We start from the raw sequence: 24,598 nt of genomic DNA, 5'->3' as shown, positions 1-24,598 counted from the left end.
GTGTTGAAGTTTATTCCTGTTTCATTACAGTTTATCCTAATTAATAAGTCCTTAAGTATTGTGAAATTCACCCGAGTTCGAGTATATAAAGTAATTAGGTACTTACTCACCCATATATATTTCTGTTGGAAGCTTTCATGTTTCACCCAAGTGGTCGAGTGTAATTAATTATAAGTCAGAAGGAAAATAAGAATCCGCCTAGATGGTAACGTACTTTATAGCAGTGTACCTCCTCGGGAATCCATTAAGTACCTTATGCAGTATTAGTTGGGAGGACCGAAGAGGGTTGGGTTTTGCCGCCATCCATCTGCCCGTAGCTTAATTTAAACCAGCCTGCGAGCCCCAAAAATTAATCCGGCCGTCAAACAACACGGCCTGCAACTTTGCAACCCTTTCCAACCACTCGCTCTCTCCCCGAAAACTTGACATCGTGCTATGGAGGGACGTATCCGGCCTTGACCACAAACAAGGATAAATCCCCCCGTCACAAAATCGTCCTACAATCAACCAGTGTATCATCCTTACGCGAACCATCAAGATGCTACGCACAGCTTCGCGTCTCCCAAAGCTGCCTTTGGCCGGCAGTATCCCTTCCTACCGAGGGATACATGTTCGGAAAACGATACTCTGCTCTCCAGCAAGAATAGCCAGAGTCCAAACATACTCAACTAGTTCGCCAGTTCCGAGTGATAGCGTTGTACGTTACCTGACTCTAATATACTTATATATCCGAGCTCATAGCAGTTTCGAATACTAACATGTGCATATGAAAAAGAACCCGAGTGATTCGTTTCTGCAGGGAAATTCAGCGAATTATGTCGACGAGATGTATCTGAGCTGGAAGCAAAACCCGTCCAGTGTCCATATTTCCTGGCAGGTTTACTTCCGCAACATGGAGGATGGCAAACTGCCCGCTGAACAAGCGTTCCAACCCCCTCCCACCATCATGCCAAGCGTTCCGGCAGGCTATCCCTCTGTTTTACCAGGGGGGCACCTTGGGGGCAATACCGATATCACAAACCATCTGAAAGTTCAGCTTTTGGTCCGAGCCTACCAAGTTCGTGGGCATCATAAAGCGAAAATCGACCCTCTTGGGATCCGAAGCGAAGCCGATATTCTTTTCGGGAAGAATCAACAACCTTCGGAACTGGATGCCTCCCACTATGGTTTCACTGAGAAGGACATGGACACAGAGTATAGCTTGGGTCCTGGGATCTTGCCCCGCTTTGCTCAAGATGGAAAAGAAAAGATGACGCTTCGTGAAATCGTCGATGCCTGTGAGCGCACATATTGTGGATCGTACGGAGTAGAATATGTCCACATCCCAGACAGAGAACAGTGCGATTGGATCCGCGAACGGGTGGAAATTCCCACACCATATAAGTATTCGGTTGATGAGAAACGCCGCATTCTCGATCGACTGATTTGGTCATCTTCCTTCGAATCTTTCCTGGCTACTAAGTATCCGAATGACAAGCGCTTCGGTCTTGAAGGATGTGAAAGTTTGGTCCCTGGAATGAAGGCTCTGATTGATAGATCTGTTGATTTTGGTGTCAAGGACATTGTCATTGGAATGCCTCACAGAGGCAGATTAAACGTTTTGTCAAATGTTGTACGGAAGCCTAATGAGTCTATATTCAGCGAGTTCAGCCCTACAACGGAGCCTTCTGACGAAGGCTCAGGAGATGTCAAATATCATCTAGGGATGAATTTTGAGCGCCCAACCCCTTCCGGGAAACGCGTGCAGCTGTCTCTTGTCGCTAATCCTTCTCACCTTGAAGCGGAAGACCCGGTTGTTCTCGGCAAAACTCGGGCCATTCAACATTATAATAACGATGAAAAGGAGCACAAAACGGCAATGAGCGTTCTTGTCCATGGCGATGCCGCATTTGCCGCACAGGGTGTTGTCTACGAGACACTCGGATTCCATTCACTACCAGCTTTCTCGACCGGCGGCACGATCCACTTGATCGTTAACAACCAGATCGGCTTCACAACAGACCCTCGATTTGCGAGATCTACTCCATATTGTTCAGATATCGCCAAGGCAATAGATGCCCCAGTGTTCCATGTTAACTCAGACGACGTCGAAGCTGTTAACTTCGTGTGCCAACTGGCTGCTGACTGGAGGGCTGAATTTAAAAAGGATGTTGTCATTGATATCGTTTGCTACCGTAAATATGGCCATAATGAAACGGATCAGCCAAGCTTTACACAACCATTGATGTACGACCGAATTGCTAAGCAAGAGCCCGCGCTTTCGAAATACGTCAACAAACTGCTAAGAGAGGGCACCTTCACAGAAGCAGACATCGATGAACACAAGAAATGGTGAGTAGCTTGTTCTCTATCCTGTCTTGTCGAAACTAGCGTCTTAATATTTATTTGTGTGTACCAGGGTTTGGGGGATGTTAGAGGAAAGCTTTGCGAAATCTCGAGACTATCAACCCACTTCGCGTGAGTGGCTGACAAGTGCATGGAATGGCTTTAAATCTCCCAAGGAGCTTGCCACTGAAGTCTTGCCACATTTGCCCACCGCCGTCCCTGAGACGACGCTGCAACACATCGCGGAAGTTATTACAAACGCTCCAAAGGATTTTACAGTTCACAAGAACTTGACGAGGATCCTTGGTAACCGCAAAAAGACCGTGGATGAGGGCTCTGGTGTTGACTGGTCAACCGCCGAAGCTTTGGCCTTCGGAACATTAGTCAATGATGGGAAGCATGTTCGCGTTTCTGGACAGGACGTTGAGCGCGGTACTTTTTCACAGAGACACGCCGTCCTCCATGACCAGAGCAACGAAAACACATACACACCGCTCCAGCATATTTCGAAGGATCAGGGCCAATTTGTCATATCTAATTCATCTCTCAGTGAATTTGGAGCGTAAGTTGGGCGCGTTTATTTTTTATTCTCGGAGAATCTCTAAGTACGGCATTACTAAAAAAAATGCCGGTTTCAAGTCTAGGATTCGAGTATGGGTATTCACTCTCGTCGCCGGATGCCCTCGTCATTTGGGAAGCACAATTCGGAGACTTCGCAAACAACGCACAATGCATCATTGACCAGTTCATTGCCGCAGGAGAATCCAAGTGGTTACAGAGATCCGGGTTGGTGATGTCGCTTCCTCATGGGTATGACGGACAGGGTCCCGAGCATTCTTCAGGAAGACTGGAAAGATACCTCCAACTATGCAACGAAGACCCAAGGGTTTTTCCACCCCCTGAGAAGCTTGACCGCCAACACCAGGATTGCAACATGCAGATCGCATATATGACAACGCCATCTAACCTTTTTCACATTCTTCGTCGACAGATGAACCGTGCTTTCAGAAAACGTTAGGATAAATTCTCTGCTTGGTTTGTGAAACACTAGCTAATTGTGCATTCGTCTTTTAGCCCTGATAATATTTTTCAGCAAATCGTTGCTCCGTCATCCCGTAGCAAGGTCGGACCTTTCGCAGTTCACAGGGGATTCACACTTCGAATGGCTCATCCCTGACCCAGAACATGGCAAAACTCTTAAACCACCTTCGGAATGCGAGCGTGTTCTCATTTGTACTGGTCAAGTTTATGCCGCTTTGTACAAAGGCAGGAAGGACCGGGGCATTGATAACGTCGCGATAACCCGCGTCGAACAACTCCACCCGTTCCCCTGGGCCCAGCTCAGAGATACCTTGGATCAATATCCGAATGCGAAGGACATAATCTGGACGCAAGAAGAGCCGCTGAACGCGGGCGCATGGACATATGTTCAGCCACGCCTACAAACAATCTGTAACGAGACGATCCATCATAAAGACAAGGTTGTCCAGTATGCAGGCCGTAACCCTAGCGCCAGCGTTGCGACCGGCCTTAAGGCCACACATCTGGTAAATATTTCTCCCAACCGCCGTCTTCTATCTGTAGAGACTAACTACGATTATTTTTCAGAGGGAGGAAGCCGAACTTGTGAGCAAAGCTCTTGGGAGCAAGTAATGGCGATATCAATAGGGAATGAATCTGACGATGTATCCTCGCTCATGAGACTACCGTTAACTTCTGTTTTGCTGTTTTTACATGTGGTTCAACCTGTATATATAGCATACAAAATGCCGCGCAAGCGACATAAATCGGAACAAATGGATCCTTATATGTCTTTCATCTCTCAGCAGGGGCCTAATTCGATCTTGGAGAATAGGTTATGGGGTTCCTCGAGCATTTGGTACTAGTAGCTCTAGAGAAACTATACTGGTATGTAACTTCTGTAAATATGTCTTGGCGCCAAGATATATTGCCTCGAGGTTGCGTTGGTAGCCCAGCTTCATCAACAAACAATCCTTTGATAGCAACAAAGGCTGGCGACACCATCCTCTTTCTCCCATCGATCATTAATATCTAGCTCTGCTCTCCCGACCACCACCACCACCACCACTGTTACCGCCATCATCATAACCATTACGAATACGCCAAACCCTGCTACTTACTGCTAATATTACTGCTCCTGCCCCTGCCGGACTACAAATCCCACGACCACCACACCTACTTCTATTTTCGCTCTAAGGGATATGGCAGACTCCGAAGAAGATTATTCCTCGCTGCCGCTCGCTGACAGAGTTACCCATAAAGTATATCAGTTCTGTTCCACGTTGCCGCTAAGACTAACAGCTGCTCATTATCATCATCATTATCATCGTCATCATAGATATGGAAAGTCCGCAAGCAAGCATACGAAGATACTACTAAAGAATTCGAAAGATCCGGCTCCGAAACCGACGGTTGTTTCCGGCTGTGGCTCAACGATGCCTCCATCTGGAAGGGCATCGTTGCTGATTCGAATGTTGCGGCTCAGCAGGAAGGGATAAATTGCTTGTATTCTCTCTTTCGCTTCTAACTTTCCAAACTTGCTTTAGCTATTGTCGCTGATTTCCATCCTCGTATTCTTTAGGCATGCTTTCCTCCAATTCGGAGGCCCAAATGCCGGCGCTCGGTGAGGCCCTATCGCCTTTTCATGTATGTTCCAGTACCATGAAAATGATGCTAATGGATTACTTCCCCGTACCTAGCTCCCGACCACACACGATTCCCGCACTGGCAGAGAAAGGTATCGTTTCCACGAAGGCCGCAACCAAGGCAAAGGCAATCGATGTATTGTTGTTGTATATCGAACTGGATACACCTGCCCCCATTATCGAAGACCTATTACCTTTCCTATCTCACAAGATGCCCAAGGTGGTGGCGGCGACAACAAACGTATTGTTTGCCATCTATCGAGAATTCGGTGCCAAAACTGCGAACCCCAAACCCGTGCTTCAGCAACTTCCTAAGCTATTCGCTCATGGTGACAAAAACGTTCGCGCAGAGGCTGTGAACCTCACCATTGAGCTTTACAAATGGCTAAAGGATGGGATGAAACCTATGTTTTTCAATGACCTAAAACCGGTGCAACAGAAAGAATTAGACGAAGCATTCGAAAAAGTCAAGGGTGAACCCGCAAAACAAGCACGTCTCCTGCGCTCTCAGCAAGCGGCACTCGCTGAGTCAGCAGCTGCGGAAAACGGAGATGAAGCCGAAGAGCCTGAAGGAGAACCAGATACGTTTGATCTATTCGAACCCGTGGATGTCTCCAGCAAAATTTCGAAAGATTTCTGGGATCAAATCAATTCCACAAAGTGGAAGGATAGAAAGGAAAGTCTGGATATGCTTTATGGAATAGTCAACGTTCCTCGCATCAAAGAAGAGGACTTTTCCGAATTGATACGGGTTCTCGCAAAGAGTATGAAAGACGCCAACATCACAGTTGTCATAGTTGCGGCAAATTGCGTCGAATGCATCGCCAAAGGATTACGAGCTGCGTTCGCAAAATACCGCTCGATCATCTTTGTACCTACTGCAGAGCGTCTAAAGGAGAAGAAACAAACCGTCGCCGATGCGCTTGGGGCAGCACTCGACAGCGTTTTCAATTCTGTATGTATGATAACATACTTTCGTCTCCAAGTTTGCTTATTCGCTAATATTTACTGCAAAGACTTCCCTCACAGATATCCTAGAAGATACAATGGAGCTTCTGAGAAACAAAAACCCTCAAGTTAAGCTCGAGTCATTGAGATTTTTGATCCGTTGTCTCAAAAATACAAGAGTAGCGCCTTCAAAGCCAGAAGTTAAAATGATCTCCGAAACTGTGACAAAATTATTAGCAGATACTCTGGAGGCTACTCGCACGGCTGCCGCAGAAGCTATGGGGACATTAATGAAAATCATGGGAGAGAGGGCGATGAATCCGTTCGTTGACGGACTTGATGATATCCGGAAATCAAAGATCAAAGAGTTCTTTGAAAGTGCTCAAGTTAAGGCGAAAGACAAACCCCCGGCTCCCGTCGCACCCCCGGCAGCTGGGCCGTCGAAACCCCCATTAAAGAAAAAGGTTGCACCAAAGGGCTCAGCCACCCAGCCACAGCCAAGTCGGGCTCCGGCGGCGGCAGCGGCAACGACAGCGGGCGCGGGGCGCGGGGCGTCGGATGACAACCCGACTCCCGTCAAGAAGGCACCAGCTGTACAAAAGCTCGCCCCAAAATCGCAAGTTTCGAAGCTAGGCAGGAAACCCCAGCCCGCTTTAACATCCCCAACCCGTCCCACCGCAGCAACAGACGACAATACGGCGACCAACCCCCCTAGCCACCCGAAACTTGGCCTTGGTAATCGAGGAGGGCTCACGTCGAGGACGCTTCAGGCACCCCAGTCTAATGGAAAAGGTATAGAAATACCTAGAGCAACAGATTCGCCAAGCTTTGCAGCAGAGAAGGCAGAGCTAGAGCGCCTTAGGTCTGAGAGAGAAAATTGGCTCACTGAGAATATGAGCCATCGTACGGAAAAGGAAAGGCTGTTGCACGAGCTGAGCGACATAAGACTACAGGTACGTTTTTTCAAAGAAGAAGAAGAAGAAGAAGAAGAAAAGAAAAGAAAACCTTCGAAAGCTATTGATTTCGTCCTTCTCATACTGTTTGAATAATAGAATGCGCAATTGATCGAGGAGCACACACGCGACGTGCTTTCGATCAAAGCGAAGGAAACACAACTACTTCGGTTACGGTCAGATCTCCAAACGGCTGAAGAGAACCTGGAAAAGAAGCAGCGAGAGGTCGACCGTTTGAAGCGAGAGCTCGCACGGTTTAGCCGAGCTAGTTCACCTGCCGCTACGGACCTCGGGGATGCCCTAACCCACGAGTCATTTGGTGGTTATCCTCGAGATCGAACAGTAAGTGCGACTGGTATTTCAGGAATAGGCGACCATAGCAGGGCTAGTGCTCTTTCGCGCCCCCGCAACCGATCGAGCCTCGCTGGACCTCCATCATATAGTCTCGATGATAGCCCAAGTATGTACCCGTCACGTGATAGCATGCGAAGCCCCATTTCGGACTCCGGGTCTAGCAGGGACAAGGTACAGGGGCCGAGGTCGGACTCTGAGGTTCGGTCAGGAGAAATTGCAGACCCCAATGAAAACTGGAAGAGAGCCGCTCAAGTCACGTCACAGCTTAAAATGCGCATAGAGCAAATGAAAGCTCGACAACATATGCGCGGTGTATCTTAGAACGGCCAACCTATCAAGGACACTTGCTCTATAAAATATCAATTAAGTGTTACCTACAACACCATTGACAAGGCAAGGATAGTGCTAGTTAGTCAAGTAGGGCTAGATCCGGCTCTAGTATACGATTTGAATTATATGATTACAATAGAACCCAGCCCCTAGAGGCTAATAGGATGCGGTCCGCTTACGACTGATAAAATAGGTGGAAGTGTTATTACGGCATGCCAATGCGTCTTTCGAGTGTTACGTTAGAAAGGGCATTCATTGTATTAGGGCTTTTGATGAACTCGCTCCCCTAGTTAGGTGTAAGAGAGGATAGAAATGATAATCGGTTCTGTCGGCTAAAAAGTTCTCCCACATAGCTTAAGAGTCAATCATGATAATGGAGCTACTACAGTGCCTCCCTTAACTATAACTTTAGGTGCAGTAAGAGTTTGGTGGGTTTGTTTTGTCGACCATTCCTGTCCAATTGGAAAACGAAGTGAGCGTTCATATTGATCGCTTGTTTCAAATGGGTATGGAAGAGTGGTGGCAAGGTACTTCGCTCCCTAGACGCGAAAATCGGTATTCGTCAGTGCCTAACCCATGGTATATGGCACGGGGTAGAAAATCAGTGATACCTTTTTACAGAGTTGTTGATTTAAAACGACCTTTTCAACTCTAGTTTGATGGTTCTCGGTTTTTTGCCGGCCGGTTCTCGTCTGTTTACGGGATCTACCAGCACATCCTAGCGAAACGCCCCAGGCGCCCCAGCCTTGTAAACCCGACGCTCCACGGTCTGGGGGGCTAGAGTGTTTCGGCTGTTGGTCCGATACCTCTGGGAGGATATTATCGCCGGCAAAAGCACGAGCCAGGAGTCCAGGTTGCTCGTTCCTCGTTACATCGGCTGAGGGCTCGATGGGAGTCTGTGAGGTCGGTGAGGTGAGTATCGCCCCTGGGGTGTCACCAGATGAAGATGAGGAAGTAAGGATCACCGCTGTGGTGTGCGTATCATTTCTATCTCGTGCGAGAATTGAGGTTCGGTGATCGTCTTTCTGGGGCACTAGTGCTAACGATAGCGACGCTTCTAGCTCGCCGTTTTCTTTCGTAGGCTGAGGGCAAAGCCACGGATTTGTTTTGTCCTCTATCTGGCCTGGCTTCGGATCCATGTGAGAGCCGATTTTGGGGTTAGACGATAGTGTGCTTTTTTTGTTGGTGATAGGCGCGGCTTCGGCCTGTCCCGCACGACCGACAAGAAGTCCATCGTGGAATATCCGCCTTCCCTGTGGATTTCCCTGATTCTCGGGAGCCCCGAGGATTTGACCTTTGTTGGCATTGCTTTTTTCCGCCTCCATAAATTTCATCGCGAAGAGACGCTGACCGGGAAGACTCCTATTGCTTCGCAATTTCAATGTTGTGTTTTCGTCAATATTTTCATATTTCTGCTCTGTTCCTGGTGAGCCGTTATCTGGTTGAGAAAGATCCCTTCCCCCTTCTAAAGCTCCTTCTGTTTCGTCGACATTGGCGTCGTCGGAAGACAAAGGCTGTTCAGCAAACTTTCGCTGGTCTTTCCTTAAAAGCCGCCGGTAGGACTTGGATTTTATTTTTCTTAGTCGCTTTGCTTTTGCTTCTTTCCGAAGAAGGAGTTCTCTTTCCATCCGCAAGTGGGCTGTCTTAGCCTTTGTATGTTTGCTCCTCGATTTCGTGAGGTTCCCAGAATCCGTCCCAGATTTATCTTTTTCGGGACCTTGTGTCGCTAGGGATAGCGTCTGAGAAATTCGATTTTCTAATTTGGTGGATGGTCGGATGGCCGTCCGTCCCGACTGATGCGACGAATGAGAATTTCTATTATTGGAGGGGCCAGCGGCGTTCCCTTCAAGGGGAAATATCAGTTGCTCTGCGCTTCGAGCTGATTTGACAGCTTCGGTCCATTTATTGAGTATCTGCTTGGTTGTGGAATACGCCTCTTGTCGGTTCAGACGAACTTGAGTAGCATGCGGAGCAGGTGCGGATAGTTTCTGGTGATTAGAAACCGAAGGAGCCTCTATATTAGCATCGTCCACGAGCCCCTTTAGAGAGTTTCGCAAACGCGAATTGCCCGCAATCATGTCGAGATCCTTGACATCGAGCCTAGCACCGATAGCTTCACCACCCGACCGAGGGATACTGGATACCCCACGTTTCCTTTTCCTTTGAGAGGATGCCGCTTGCGAAAACGTATTGATGCCTTCCATTAATACCGCCGCCGCCGCGTCACGGCGCATTGGCTCAAGGCGTTCTGTGATTTTGGTAGCCGGCATCGTAATGGGATGAGGAAGACGGGATATGGAGCTCTCTTGAACGAAAACAGGTTAGCAGCTAGATAGTTAACAAGGGCAGATGTATAGGATGACTTGTGGTGATCCATCGCATACCTAATATGTATTCAGCTTTCGTGTACCGGTCAATTCCTCTTGTAGAGACGATTATCTGTCGTCGACAAATGAGAGGTATGTGGAATGAGAGGTGAAAAAAAGCGACAAAAGAAAAGCATTTGCCAAGATATGGCTTCATCAATGCCAAGAGAACAGACCACCCGATGTACAACAAACTCAACACGTTTGTTTGGCTTCCAAGCGTAACTACTTATACATTCAGGCCCCTCAGCAGGCCAGGTACTTGGTATATATATAAGGACTTAAGTACGTAAGTAAGTACTTACTTACGTATTTACTTACCTACCTACTTCTTACCTATTTGTTAGATACCGCATGGGGCTTCGAAGAGCCTTGGCGGTTGTCTTTGAATCATTCGGCGTTTTATAAAGCATCTTAAAGTTTAAAAGCGATCCCACAAACTCATCAAAACCCATACGGTAACCGCCCCTTCCCCATGTGCATGTACATATTTCACACTAAAAAGAGCCTGGGCGGCAATACCGTAGCCAAGCCACAATAACTACGGATTACATCTACTAGACAGATGTCATTCCTAACAGACTCCCCTTGCACTATTATACTTTCCAGCGGCAGCTATCTAGTCTTCGTAGGTAGAATACTCTCATCCCGCTGTTTTGCGAGCAGCTCGGTCAGCTGCTTCCTTGGCCTTAATGTACTCAGCTTCCTTTCGGGCTAACTGTTGCTCCGTCTTCTCTTTCTCAAGTTGGACCTTCTCCTGAACCTCCTCCTGGTCTTGTCGGACGAGTTGGCGGTATTCGGCACCCGTGATTTCTAAACCCTTTCCCTGTCGTAGTTTATGGACTCGTTCTTGGGGCGCATCTGAAGAGCTGCTATTTTCACCGATCTAGATAGGTACATTAGAACTACTGGCGGAGTATAATAACAAAAATGGCAAGGCTCCGACAAGGATTCGCTACCTACTCTGCTTCGGCCTATCAACGTCATAACAATGCATGCGCCGACAATGAATGTGAGTAAAAACCGATAAGTCGTGTACCATCTCGGTGCTAATGCAGATCGGAACCAGGTTCCTGCGTTAGCTTGCTACAAACCAAGGGAGCATTCACACATACCTAAACCAAGCGTCGTCGCGCGTGAATCCGCAAAGTACATTCCAGTAAACCCCAAGAATTGAGTCAATAGTGCGATGTCATACTGCATAAATACGGTTGGCCAAGCCAATGCGGGCGCGAGTATACCTAAAAGGTATCTCTGGTACCTACGTGTAATTGATAGGAAATTATTAGATTAGCATGGAATATATTACCGGGGGAGTCCAGCAGGTACGAGGAATAAACTTACGGGTGATTCCCTCCATAGGCGGCAAACTCGAGGCCCCAATGGATTGCTCCTAGAAAACCGAGGATCACAGCTCCGAATCCAACTTGGATGGGCTCTAGAAGGCTAAGGACTGTAGAGGCTGTTTCCTGGTTTACAAAATAACCCGCTCCTTCTTGTGAAATATTATTGATATCCCAAGCGAGGAAGAACGTTGAAGCTGTTGTGGCAATATAGGGGACCAAGCCCACTCCTCCGAAGAACAGTACCTCCTTCGGGACCTCTCTAAATGCAAATGTTTCCCTGATTACATTCTATTGCCTCCAACACGAGATTAGGATCCGAACTTTGCGAACGAGGATTGTGACCACTAACCAAATCATATTTGAATCCTCCTTTTAGAATATCCCGTTGGCCATTGTGATCGGGAGCCTGCGAAGTTTCGATGATAGGCCGGATAGAGCTAGTTGTCGTGACCTGCGAGTTTCGTAATTTTTCTTAATTTAGATAAACGTAGTGAAAGAAATATATATAAAAAATACGAAAGGAAAGTCCTGAGTAGGTGCTTAAGTATATAAATTTAAAGCATACTTACTTTCGAAGGATCGCTCTTCAGGGTCTTATGACGTGGGTCTGACTGCTCTAGTGATTGAGATTTTGAAACTGTGTATCTCCTAAAGTAGAACAGCGGAGTTGATGGACAAATCCTAGGGACTGGGCGAGCTATCGCTAGCGATGTATTGATTGATATGTGGGAATAGCAACTGGGGTCGCTGCGCAAGACCCTCGAGGTGGAAATTGGTGAATTTAAATTTCCCCGCGGGATTGTGATTTGTCGAAAGCTCGAAATCATGTGTCGCCTAAACATGATGAGTGAAATACTTCCTACGGAGTAAATGTAAACGTCCGGAGGAGTGTACTGTATATACGGTAAAGGTTATTTATAAATTTTAATTTCAAAGAATTCTTGAGAAATAGATTGGGACGTACATTTGTATACTTTGAGTACTTTGATGTGTATGTTTACTTGTTCGAGTAAGTAGCCGATAATATACAAAACCAGGACCGGTTAGGTATTTCGTGGAGGGCTAGCAGGAGGTGATTCAATAGAAGGATCATATATCGATACTTTAATTTATATCTTATATCTTATATCATGCTATCATATCATATCTTTTATACACTGGGCTTTGTGTTGTGCACGTCATGTTACGTCGCACATGTTGCTTTCTGGCGTTACGTCACCATTCACCTAGCCAACTACATCTTCCCAATCAAATTAAATTAAGTTACAAGTACGCTTCTTATTACCTTTTCGATTCGATTGATATAAGTTAGGTACTAAAGTACTTACTTGAATTGTTATTAATTGTTGTGCGCACTCAACCAAACATCACCGCTTAACCACCCACACCTGGCAGACCATCCATCCAATCTAACTCAGTTCTTTACAACCCGGAGCTGAGTTAACAGACAAAACAACGACTTCCCGCTTCCCATACGTACCATCCCATGCCTTTCCAAATGTTCTTCCTTTCCGCTCCGCGAATATTTTGATTTTCTCGAATGAGCAGGCCCACACGACCCGAAGAATTGGCTCCCAATTACCCGAGGCGACGGCACCACCTGATATCTGGCCATCCGAAACCGACAACTTCTGTTCTTCCATAACCTTGCTCCCGCTGACAGGCTCCTGCGCTGTATCACTAGAGGGATTCGTCTTATAATTTCATACCAACTTTCGGTTTAATGCGCGAACCGCCATCCGGTTCTCCAAAACGAGAAAAATGTTGGAGGGCCTGGTTGCTACCCTCTTGAATAGGTTCTTGGGGATGTATGTCAATGAACACTCTCTTTTAGTGCGCCATCATGGACGACATGCTGAGCTTTCCGGGATAGGTATATTCGAAATTTCGATCCCAAGCAATTGAATATTGGGATTTGGAGGTGTGCATCCTGATAATCCCCTTTGATGCTGATGGCGTTCTTCTAATATGCCTGTCTTAAGTGGTGATGTCCAGCTGCGGGACCTTGAACTTAGAAAAGAGGTGACATTCATTTCGGTCTTCTACAACAACCGCATTCCTACTTGACTAACCCGATTGTTTATTCCGAAATTAAGGCGCTGGATCAAATGAAACTACCGCTAAATGTGTCGGAAGGACATCTTGGTCGTCTAACCCTCCAGTACGTCTTGCCCCGCTACCACCAACTAATACCCCTCATAGACACCCCTATCCTACGGGACGCATAAGCTCTTTCTAAGCGTATGTTGACCCCCCGGCTTTTCTGTATATAGGATACCATGGAGCAATCTGAAAAACAAACCTGTAAAGGTTACGATCGAAGATGTCTTTCTTCTAGCTACCCCAAAGCAAGATTCAGAGGTAAACCAACGACTGCCACTTTAACCCCCCAAAATATTCGTAGAAAGGTATATATAAATACATATATTAACGTTCATATTGACTACAGTATGACGAGGAAGACGAGGAAAGGAGACGGCAAGTCTTGAAGCAAGAGAAACTCGAGAGTGCAGAGTTGGTTCACGAAAGGACAACCTCTGGACTTTCCGAAGAAGAACAACAGAAGCACCAATCTTTTACCGAATCCCTAGTGACGAAGGTATCAATAATTAGATTAAATCTTCATAGCGACCTCAGAGACTAACGGAAGCTATCAGATTGTAGATAACTTGCAAGTAACCATAAAAAACATCCACATCCGTTACGAAGATTCTATATCAACACCAGGAGTAAGCCTTTAACGAGCAAAAATGTTTTTCGTCAGACTCAGAGGACTAACAAAAAGGAATCTGGCGCCTACTGTAGCACCCATTTGCTCTAGGGTTTACACTTGAGGAGTTCTCAGCTGTTTCGACCGATGAAAATTGGCAACCGATATTCATTCAAGGGAATGTCGCAGTTACTCACAAACTCGCCAAACTTAGCTCTTTGGCGGTCTATTGGAATACGGATACAGAACTTCTTGGGCACAATGCTCACGAAAACGTGCTGACAGAATTCCCGCGGCTAATCGCAACGAGCAGTCAACCAGCTGAGTTGCAACAGTTCATCCTAAAGCCAGTGAGCGGCGAGGCTAGGCTTGAACTTTGTAAAACGCCATCACGAGAAACACCAAAGCTAAAGGCCCGAGCCTTATTTGATGAAATCGGTTTCGTCCTTGACGAGCACCAGTATCGGGATGCTCTCATGCTCATTGATCTATTCCATTTCTATATACGCCACCAGCAGTACAAGAAATTTCGACCGAAGTCACCGCTTATGGATGACCCCAAAGCATGGTTCAGATTCGCAATCGCAGCTGTTCGCGACGAAATACACGAGAAGAACAAAAAATGGACATGGGGTTACTTTAAGGAGCGAAGGAACGACAGACTCTCCTATATCCGACTTTTTATGAAGAAGAAGAAAACCGAACCTCTCACCCCCAGTGAAGCAGATGAGCTGAAGAAATTAGAGTGGAGGCTCTCCTATGAGGATTTGCGGTTTTATCGTTCGTTAGCGAGAAACCAGCTTCGTAAGGAAAGGGCGGTTGTCAGAAAACCACAAGGACAACAACCAAAGGGCTGGTTTTCTTGGGCCTGGGGTTCTACCGAAACCGACGGCGAGAATGAAGTGTCTGACGAAGCTACAATGACCGAACAACAGCGTCGAGAACTCTACGACGCTATCGATTGGGATGAAAAAAAATCTCTTGCTGAAAGTATCGATTTGCCTCGTGACTCAATCAAGATGGAAGTGGAGACGAGCCTTAAAACTGGTAGCTTCACTCTCAAGAGAGGCCCCCACAGTACGAATGCGGTGGAAATTACGTCCTTATCATTCGACGACTTCAAAGCGGCACTTGTACAACGCCCGGATTCCTTCTTGGCTGAGACTAGTCTAGGAGGCTTACGTGTCTACGACGGAACTACGCCTGGATCTCTATTCCCACAAATCGTACGGGTAAAACCTAGCGAGACGGGAGTAGATTCGCAACCCGCCGAATTTCAATGCAGTCGTTTCAACGACAAGAATGCATTCTTCCACGCTACTTTCGAGCGAAATCCGTTGGATGAGAGTGCCGATTCCGCCGTGACTGCGAAGTTACGAAGCATGGAAGTCATTTACAACCCGAGGTTTTTGGAGGAGATCTATAAATTTTTCAAGCCACCAGAACGTCATATGGAATCAATAGGGGCGTTAATGGAAACTGCTGGTGCCACGGTTGAGGCAGTTAGACAACAAACTAGAGCTGGCCTCGAGTTTGCATTGGAAGAGCACAAGACACTCAATGCTAAGCTCGATATTCAAGCTCCTCTGCTTGTTATTCCGGAAAATGTCACGACCCACGCTGCGAATTGCTTGATAATTGACGCTGGTCACGTAAGCCTTACAAGCGATCTAGTACAGAAGCACGACGTACAGGAAATACAAGCGAAACAGAGCACCCAATACACGGAGTCGGACTATGAAAAGTTAGAGTCCCTCATGTACGACAAATTCCTGCTGCAACTGAAGTCAACTCAAATTTTGATCGGCCCATCGATTGAAACGACCATAGCCCAACTCGAGAAAGAAGGCGATTCGAAGCAGCTCAGGGTTGTGGACCGCATTAATATCGATTTTAAAATCGAAATATCGATCTTACCGAAAGCACCCAACTTGACGAAATTCCGAATATCTGGGCATATGCCAATGCTGCACGCTAGTGTCTCTGACAGGAAGTACAAAACGTTGATGGGTATTATCGACGTTGCGATACCTAAATTCAATGATGGCGACACCGATAAAAAGACCGCGACCGAGTCCGGTCTGAAGGGTAGCGGCAAGAAACTAGAGGCTCACCGGCGCGACTCCGCCTTCCGTTTTTCGGCTCAGGAACAAGCTCTACTCATTGTGGAAGAAGAATCTGATGATGGTAGTCAGGATGATTTCATTGAAGCTTCGGAAGGCCAATCTTCTGTAGGTTTTGTTGGTAATTTTGTCTTTAAAGTGCTGGAAATGCTAAATATATCTAGGATGCTCCTAAACTTCATCAAAAGACATTTGAATTCAAATTCCAAGTCGACAGACTTCAAGGCTCGCTGTTCAAAGCCGAGGCTATGGCAAATGTCCCCGACAGACCTTTAGCGGAGCTAGTCGCGAACGGATTCATTCTCAACTTCTATGTTCGGCCTTACGATATTGTCGCCGACGTAATTCTGAAGACTTTAAACCTAGAAGACCAGATCGACACAGATCCTTCTCCTCAGTTCAAAAGCATCATCACTTCCGAGGATTCTAAAGAGGCAGGGAAAAGTTTAGTGCACGTTAAATATGCCAAGATCAACCGGAATTCGCCCGAGTACATGACAATGTATGAGGGTATAGATACGAATATTGATGTCTCGATTTCGACTGTTAACGTTGTAGTCACCCGAACGACACTCCTAACATTACTCGATTTCGTTCTCACAACGTTCACCAACCAAAACGAGAAACAGTTTGAGAAGGCCCCCACAAATGAAAAAGAGCAGGATCCCGAATTTAACGACTCCCACCCTCCGGAAATTGAATATGGACCTGAAAAAATGCGAGTGAAAATAGACCTTTCTACGATAGCTCTAATCCTAAACAATGATGGACTCCGGTTAGCGACGTTGAGCCTCGCGTCTGCAGACGTTGGGGTGTTCCTGATGGGGAAAACCATGCGTATTGGTGCGAGACTGGGGAACTTTTCTCTATTGGATGACATCAACGAGGGTGCCAGCACAGAATCTGACCTGCGACAGCTTATGACCATCGAAGGGGATAATCTTGCTGATTTCCGCTATGAAACTTTTGACCCTGATAACGTGGCGGCATACCCCGGCTATGACACATCAATATATCTAAAATCAGGTTCTATCAGAATCAACTTTGCCGAAGAGCCCTTCCGCAAGATCGTCAATTTCATGGTTAAATTTGGCCGCATGCAGGCTTTATTTAATGCTGCTAGGCAAGCGGCGGTCAACCAGGCAAGCCATATGCAAGAACGGGTTAATAGAATCCAATTCGACATCACGATTCAGACACCCATCATCACTTTTCCAAGGGCGCCACGAAATGGCAGGGTTGGAAGAGACACCATTACAGCATTTCTCGGAGAAATATACGCCTCGAACAAATTTATACCACTAGATGACTGTGATCACTCACCGATTGTGAACAGGATCGAATCTGGTATCCGAAAAGTCAAATTGATATCGGCGCTCCATTTTACATCCGAAGTTGTTGAAAAGCTCGAAATGATTGATAAAATTGACCTTGGGTTTAAGATAAATTACCTCGAACACCAGGAAAGGCTTGAAAGGCCAGACATTGAGGTATTATAGTTACCCACCGCACCAGTTGCAGGATATTCTCCTAACTGCTTTGTTATATAGGTCCAAGGTACAATGTCGGACTTGAAAATGAAACTTTCACAGGACCAGCTGCAGATTCTTGTTGACTTAAGCCGTTCAATCCCCGGAGTCTTCGCCGGAGAGCCCGAAGACTACGCCCCCCCAGAAGCAGTGTCACCAACTGGAAATACAAACTTATTTGGGCAGTCCTCACCGTCAGATAGCCCTATCCCCGCCTCAGACCTAAATCCAGAGTTGTCTGTGGTATCCGGAATATGGACAAAAGTGGATTTAATTCTCACGATGGGCGATATCAGCCTTGAGCTTTTAGTGTCCTCACCGTCAGAGCCAATTCGTGATATAACAACTGCCAGCCTATCAAAATTTTCGTTAAATCGAACTGGAATAAAGTTGCGGATGATGAGCGACGGATCGTTAGAATCCGAGGTTCTCATCAAATCTTTCACAATCAACGATAGCCGTCGCAAAGAAACCAACAAGTACCGCAAAATAATGTCTTCCACTATTACTGATGGATCGCAGTTCATGGCTAGCATCACGATATCAGGGCAAACGAACCGCCATCTTATTGCGATGCTTACTATCGACAGCCCTAGAATAATATTTGCACTTGATTATTTATTTGCCCTTCGGGATTTCATCCTAAACGGCATTGGGATCAATGAAATATATCCAACGGATCAAATACCTGCAAGCACCGACGGATCTAGCACAGAGGACATTTCATCCGACTCTGATATTGATATCTATGTTGGTAACGGAAAGGAGGAAACGGCATCCTCGAGTGCAGTGGATGAAAAGACAGGGGTTCAAATGGAAACATCCTTTAGAATTAATATTGTTGATGCGCAGGTCATATTGATCGCACACCCAGAGAGTAGCAGCTCCGAGGCTATTGTCTTGGGAACTAAACAAGTTCTCCTAGCACAGCAGCGTGCCTTGACCCTAGAAGTGAGCAAGGTCGGGATGTTCTTATGCAGAATGGACAGATTCGAGACAAGTAGGTTACGCATATTAGATGACTTCGGCGCCAAAACATCCATGGAAACCCGACCAGTAGGAGATGGGCAATCTATAACTTCTGTATCGATAAGTGTCGAACCGCTCGTTTTACGCGTGTCTCTCAGAGATATAATGCTTGCGATGCAGATTGTTTCAAAAGCTTCCGAGCTGTCCGGTACCCCGAGCACACAGGACCAGATAGATGTATCGAAACAACCCCATTTCGGGAACCTGAATACATCCAGCTCGTTAAGGAAGCCAGTAACGGGCAGGTCTTCTTCTATTTCAAAAACTTCGATATCAGGAGCGGTTACTACCACCTCGTCAAAAGGGCTCCAGCCCGCCTCTACGATCTTGAACAAGGAAGAAATGGTTGTCGCAATTGATGGGTTCCGTGTGATTTTAATTGGTGATGCCCACGAGCTCCCTCTCCTAGACCTGAGCATAAAACATTTTACTGCTAGGGTTGGGAACTGGTCATCAGAGGTATGTACACACCACTCTGTGGGTAAAGGTGGAAGGCTTACGATCGTACCTCAAGATGAATGGAGATACCAATATCGAGATATTTGTGAATATCTACAACTTTTCCAAGTCAGCCTGGGAACCATTGATCGAACCCTGGCAACTTGGACTTCATGTAAGAACCTGACTCCTTTGATGATCTGCTCGGTATACTAATATAGGGAACTGCGACAACCAAAATAAATAGATATCTCGTTCTTTAAATCCTGGACGCCTAGCTATTGAGTTGTTCTCAAGAAAGATGATGGAGCTTACTATAACGACACAAAGCATCGTTCTAGCGTCCAAGGCGGCTCAGTTTCTCTCCCAGAGCGATGAGGTTTTGACAAAGCCACGGGGGGCTGATGCTCCCTACAGAATTAGGAATCATTCGGGATATCCGATCCATGTGTGGGCTGATTTTGAGACTAGTTCGGGAACTTCAATGGCTAGACGTTTAGAGGATGGAGAGGAAGCACCCTGGAGATTTGAAGAATGGGAGAAGATGCGAGAGGTAGGAAGGCAGCCCAAACAAGCATGAGACGTAGACTGCTAATAAATTTCAAGAATCTTAATCCGGAAGGAGGGGGCGCGGTCGTCGGAGTAAAACTCGAAGATACGCCATTCGAGAGTGTAACGAAGATACCCGTCAACCGCGAGGGAGAAGAAACCTATGCTCTTCGACCTCGGGTGAACAAAATCGTCCATCGGCTCTTGTGCGAAGTGCACCTTGGCACAGACAATGTGAAATACATTACCTTTCGGTCCCCGCTGTTGGTTGAAAATAACACTCAGATCCCCATTGAACTCGGCATTCTCGACTCAGGGCGTGCCCATGTTGCCAGAATATATAAAATAAAGCCAGGGGGGGGCACCCCTTCCCCGTTGAAGCAGCATTTTATAGTTCTGCAGTTGTTAGACCAGATGGTAAGAGTGCTCCACTAAGATTCCTGACTGTTGCTAACTATAGCACATATAGCTGGTTTCGGGTACAGCTGGTCAGATAGCAGGATATATTGGGAGGACCTCCGTGGTACGCCTACACAAATGCTCACTTGCCGAAACGAAGAGGAAGCTGCGCCCCCATTTTATTTCCATATCCACGCCAATTTTGATAGGACGGACCCATTGACAAGGTAAAGCCAGTTGCCCTTTGACGGATAATGCTCTACTAATTATTTCATGCTAGAAAATACCCCAACATGAAAATCCGGCTTTCCGCGCCTGTAGAGGTCGAAAACCTACTACCTTTTGATTTGAAATATCGTATCTACGATAAGAATACTAAGAAAGACTGGACAAACTTTTTGAGAAAGGGCGGTTTGAGTCCCGTGCATGTAGTTCAGCTGTCCCATCTTCTCTTGATGAGCATAGAAATGCAAGATACTGGTGAGTCTTGGGGACCGAATTAACTACCCTTCCGATTAGAAATGTGGCTGATCTTTTTAGTTTTTGGGCAAAGTGAATTTGCAATTATTAATTCGGCGGACAACGATGACTTCAAGCGGGAGTCATCTCTTTCCCTCAAGGATAAGAACGGTCTATCTTTGAAGCTCAAGCTACATTACTAGTAAGTCATCCCATCAGCGAATCTGGGGGGTGGGATTATCACTAATCGTTTTATAGCCCGATTCCAAACGCTGGCGGTGCTTTTCGAGTGTCGGTATATAGCCCATTCCTACTTTTGAACAAGACTGGCCTTGAAATATTTGTCAAGGCAAAATCTTCTATGCAACAGGCTCGGCCAGCAGCTGGACAGTCATTTTCAGGTTGGTAAAAAACAAAACAAAAAATCCTCTGCTGGTTCCATAAATGCTTATCCTAGGTCTGCTTAGAAAATCTGTCTCAGAAAAAGGCAATCCCATATATGTTTTCTTACCCTACCGACGACCGCCGGAATAGAGCCCTCTTGAAGGTTGGCGACTCAGCATGGAGTAGACCAGTGAGCTTTGAAGCTATTGGAAATATCGATGATGTCGTCATTGCTAGTTCATCGCGGCAGGAGGAAATTCATATTGGAATATCAGTGACCGAGGGAGAAGGGAAAGTACGTCCGTTATTTATTTATTTATTTATTTATTATATTATATTTTGTTTTATTTTTTAAAAAAGGAAAGTTTAACCCAGCTAACGGTTTAAAAATTAGTATAAAATGACTAAGACAGTCACACTGACCCCTAGATTCATTCTAAACAGCAAGTTATCGGAGGAAATTAATATACGCGAGTCAGCCTCTTCGCGAATTATGACACTGAAGCCAGGAGAGCTATTGCCGCTCCATTTCCTCAGGCAGGTCCACGAAAAGCAATTAACACTTTGTTTCCCTGGCCTCGATAACCAATGGTAAAGAATTGCAAACCCTTACATGGAGTTTTATGCACGCTAACTAGGGGGTGGGAAGGTCTTCGCCGTTCAACATCTCGGATATAGGGACGATTCATGTTAAAATATCGAAATCGGGCCGAAGGCAACGTTTAGTCCGGATAGAGGTCTTGCAAGAGCATGCCACAATATTCCTTCATATTGGTATGGAAACAAAAAGCTGGCCGTTCTCAATGAGGAACGAGAGTGACGCCGAGTTTACTTTCTGGCAAGCGGTAGGTTCAAGCTTCGCAAATTGCTTAGATGTCCCCTTACTAACAGTAACTACTTACAAGGACCCTCACCTTGATGAGGATGAGGACCAAACCAGCAATGACACCAACTTCCGGCCAATTCGGTATCGTCTGCCGCCTCGAAGCATAATGCCATATGCGTGGGACTTTCCGGCCGCAAGGAAAAAAGAACTTATTCTCTCCTCTAATGGAAAAGAGCGTCACATCAGGCTATCAGAAATTGGAAATCTGGTAAAGCACTATAGTCAAACTCCCCATGCTTCAGAAAATTTCTTACATACATGGTCGTATAGATACCTATGAAGATTCCAGCAAGGCCAGGTGCCCCGCAATTGAAGATCATTGACATCAACGTAGCGGCGGATGGACCGACTCAAACCTTGATTCTCTCGAACTATAAACAGTCAAAAAGCATATACAAACCGAAAACAAATATTTCGCAAACCAGCATGGCTAGCGGCTCCACGTCTGGATTCGAAGTCCAAGAGGAGGATGGAGAGGTATCCTTTAAGGCCCAGGTCCGATTCGCGGGAATTGGCGTCTCTCTGATCAATAGTCATCTCAAGGAGCTCGCATATGTGACCTTCCGAGGGATGGAGTTCAAATACAACGAATCAAATTTATATCAGACACTAAACCTGCTGGTCAAATGGATTCAAATAGACAACCAATTATATGGTGGTATATTTCCTATACTGCTCTATCCCAGCGTCGTTCCTAAAACTGGGAAAGAGATGGACGTTCATCCATCGTTCCACACATCCGTTACGAGGGTCAAGGATGACTGTAAGCGCTCCCTATTCGGTCCCCCTGAGGCTTCTAGTTCTGACAAATGAGATCTATTTAACTCTAGCTTATGGCGTTCTATACATCAAATATGCTACCTTTCTCCTTCAACAAATGACCGTGGAAATTGATGAGGACTTCATTTTTGCTCTTTTGGACTTCTCTAAAATTCCGGGTGCAAGTTGGGCCCAAGATAGAGAAGAGAATCTTTGCGACGAAAGCCTCGGAATACCGGAACCGAAAGCAACAGAAGCGGGGCAGGATGTGTATTTCGAACTTCTTCATATACAACCGGCTCAGATGGACCTGTCCTTTGTTCGAACGGAGAGAGTTAACGCAGAGGATAAAACATCTTCCAGGAACCCTTTGATATTCTTCGTAAATGTACTAACCATGGCTATTGGCAATATTAATGACGCTCCTGTAAAACTCAATGCGCTTTTACTGGAAAACGTCCGGGTGTCAGTACCAATCCTGCTTCAAAGGATACAGGGTCACTACAGCCAAGAATTCCTGTATCAGGTGCATAAGATTCTGGGTTCGGCGGATTTCCTAGGCAATCCCGTTGGGCTATTTAACAATATAAGTTCAGGGGTCATGGATATATTCTACGAGCCGTATCAGGGCTTTGTCATGACGGATCGACCCCAAGAGCTAGGTATTGGGATTGCTAAGGGAGCAACGAGTTTCGTTAAGAAATCAGTCTTTGGGGTGACAGACAGTCTATCAAAAGTCACCGGGAGTATTTCAAAAGGTCCGTCTCACAATAACGATTTGGGGTAGCGATTACCTTTGACTAAATAGCTTTTACTAGGGCTCTCGGCTGCAACTCTTGACAAGCAGTTTCAGGATCGTAGGCGGATGTCGCGGTCGCGTAATCGACCAAAACATGCCCTATACGGCGTTGCAAGTGGTGCAAATTCTTTTATCACAAGTGTAGCAAGTGGAGTAGGAGGGTTGGCTCGAAAACCTTTGGAAGGTGCAGAACGCGAAGGCGTAGCCGGCTTCATTAAAGGTTTTGGGAAGGGGGTCGTTGGCTTGGCCACCAAGCCAGCAATTGGAGTTTTCGATCTTGCTTCAAGTATGTTAAGTGTTCAAAAACTCGGCGGTTCTAGACTAATTAGAGAACAGATGTTACCGAAGGAATTCGCAATACTACAACAGTATTTGATGCAGAAGGCCTTGAGAGGGTTCGCTTAACAAGGTTTATTGGGCGGGATGGGGTTGTTCGACCATACTCTCAAAGAGAAGCGCTGGGGCAGTTCTGGCTTAAACAACTGGACAACGGGAAGTATTTTGATGAAGACTACATTGCGCATCTCGAACTCCCTGGTGAAGACGTCGTTGTAATGCTCACTTACAGGTCGGTATAACTTCTCCTCCGTTACCCGCCGCTGCTCTACTAACCTCTGTGGGCTGTAGTCGGATTATGCTCGTGAAATCCAAAAAGCTCGTATGTGAATGGGATGTTCCCCTCAAGGACCTCCAGACAATCAGCATGGAGAAGACAGGAATACAGTTATCACTTCGAGGTAAAACGATTCCGAGACACCCCATGCCTAGGGATCAGAGTCGCTAACAAAACTATTTGCTCGAAAAGGAGGTGTTACTGGCCCCTTCATTCCATGCACAGACACAAGTCGACAGTTCCTTTATAATAAAATTGCCCTGGCGGTGAATAGCTTCAACTCAAAAAACCAGGAGATCTTGTGACCATTGGTGCTGTTAGAAAGGCCAACATACTATGTTTCTTCATCTACGATGTTACATCGTTCCCAATCTCTATACCCTTCAGAACTGCTCGACTGACTCAACGCTACCTTCGCACATCCCAAGTCCGCCAGCAAAGATATTTATTTATTTCGATATCGAGCTTGAGAATAAGGGATGTTTCCTGGCCGGATGAATAAATAACTTTGATCAATGAATGGTAATATCTCATTTACCATTGGCCGTGGGCAGATGGCCACCAAACTACCTAGAGTGTATGTATATACATGATGTACCTTTATTCCTAGCAAAACCAGAGCCCAGGTATCCA

General features: G+C 46.2%; 5 protein-coding genes across 5 annotated transcripts; 3 read left to right on the top strand and 2 right to left on the bottom strand.

The window, feature by feature from the left end:
- Window positions 1-538: 538 nt before the first annotated feature.
- Window positions 539-3,978, top strand: DFL_007361 (uncharacterized protein; the record flags this gene model as incomplete). Its single annotated transcript, XM_067636932.1, has 6 exons — window positions 539-697; window positions 776-2,331; window positions 2,399-2,887; window positions 2,965-3,338; window positions 3,400-3,872; window positions 3,934-3,978. The coding sequence occupies 6 exons, from the start codon at window positions 539-541 to the stop codon at window positions 3,976-3,978; spliced, it is 3,096 nt and encodes a 1,031-aa protein (XP_067488498.1).
- A 569-nt stretch (window positions 3,979-4,547) lies between these two features.
- DFL_007360 (uncharacterized protein) lies at window positions 4,548-7,567 on the top strand (the record flags this gene model as incomplete). Its single annotated transcript, XM_067636931.1, has 6 exons — window positions 4,548-4,607; window positions 4,685-4,851; window positions 4,928-4,969; window positions 5,046-5,946; window positions 6,008-6,892; window positions 6,992-7,567. 6 exons carry the CDS (start codon window positions 4,548-4,550, stop codon window positions 7,565-7,567), a joined length of 2,631 nt encoding a protein of 876 aa, XP_067488497.1.
- A 374-nt stretch (window positions 7,568-7,941) lies between these two features.
- Window positions 7,942-10,355, bottom strand: DFL_007359 (uncharacterized protein; the record flags this gene model as incomplete). The annotated part of the gene is made up of 4 exons (XM_067636929.1): window positions 7,942-8,115; window positions 8,188-9,881; window positions 9,961-9,998; window positions 10,279-10,355. 4 exons carry the CDS (start codon window positions 10,353-10,355, stop codon window positions 7,942-7,944), a joined length of 1,983 nt encoding a protein of 660 aa, XP_067488496.1.
- Window positions 10,356-10,585: 230 nt separating this feature from the next.
- Window positions 10,586-12,931, bottom strand: DFL_007358 (uncharacterized protein; the record flags this gene model as incomplete). The annotated part of the gene is made up of 9 exons (XM_067636928.1): window positions 10,586-10,828; window positions 10,906-10,991; window positions 11,058-11,203; window positions 11,287-11,576; window positions 11,638-11,739; window positions 11,858-11,991; window positions 12,152-12,181; window positions 12,253-12,270; window positions 12,769-12,931. 9 exons carry the CDS (start codon window positions 12,929-12,931, stop codon window positions 10,586-10,588), a joined length of 1,212 nt encoding a protein of 403 aa, XP_067488495.1.
- Window positions 12,932-13,049: 118 nt separating this feature from the next.
- DFL_007357 (uncharacterized protein) lies at window positions 13,050-24,270 on the top strand (the record flags this gene model as incomplete). Its single annotated transcript, XM_067636927.1, has 29 exons — window positions 13,050-13,096; window positions 13,162-13,209; window positions 13,271-13,310; window positions 13,385-13,449; window positions 13,562-13,649; window positions 13,738-13,887; window positions 13,946-14,017; window positions 14,094-16,229; window positions 16,286-17,611; window positions 17,672-19,138; window positions 19,194-19,292; window positions 19,365-19,670; window positions 19,724-19,985; window positions 20,051-20,083; window positions 20,136-20,292; window positions 20,346-20,545; window positions 20,606-20,726; window positions 20,783-20,819; window positions 20,874-20,925; window positions 20,992-21,203; window positions 21,303-21,499; window positions 21,558-21,753; window positions 21,814-22,002; window positions 22,065-22,557; window positions 22,625-23,311; window positions 23,372-23,638; window positions 23,689-23,920; window positions 23,980-24,089; window positions 24,158-24,270. 29 exons carry the CDS (start codon window positions 13,050-13,052, stop codon window positions 24,268-24,270), a joined length of 9,402 nt encoding a protein of 3,133 aa, XP_067488494.1.
- Between the last annotated feature and the right edge of the window lie 328 nt (window positions 24,271-24,598).

The sequence above is a fragment of the Arthrobotrys flagrans genome (assembly GCF_004000055.1).
Source record: "Arthrobotrys flagrans strain CBS H-5679 chromosome Unknown unitig_8, whole genome shotgun sequence".
NCBI lineage: Eukaryota > Fungi > Ascomycota > Orbiliomycetes > Orbiliales > Orbiliaceae > Arthrobotrys > Arthrobotrys flagrans.
Note: the sequence above shows the minus strand (reverse complement) of the source record. Positions and strands in the feature narration are given on the sequence as shown.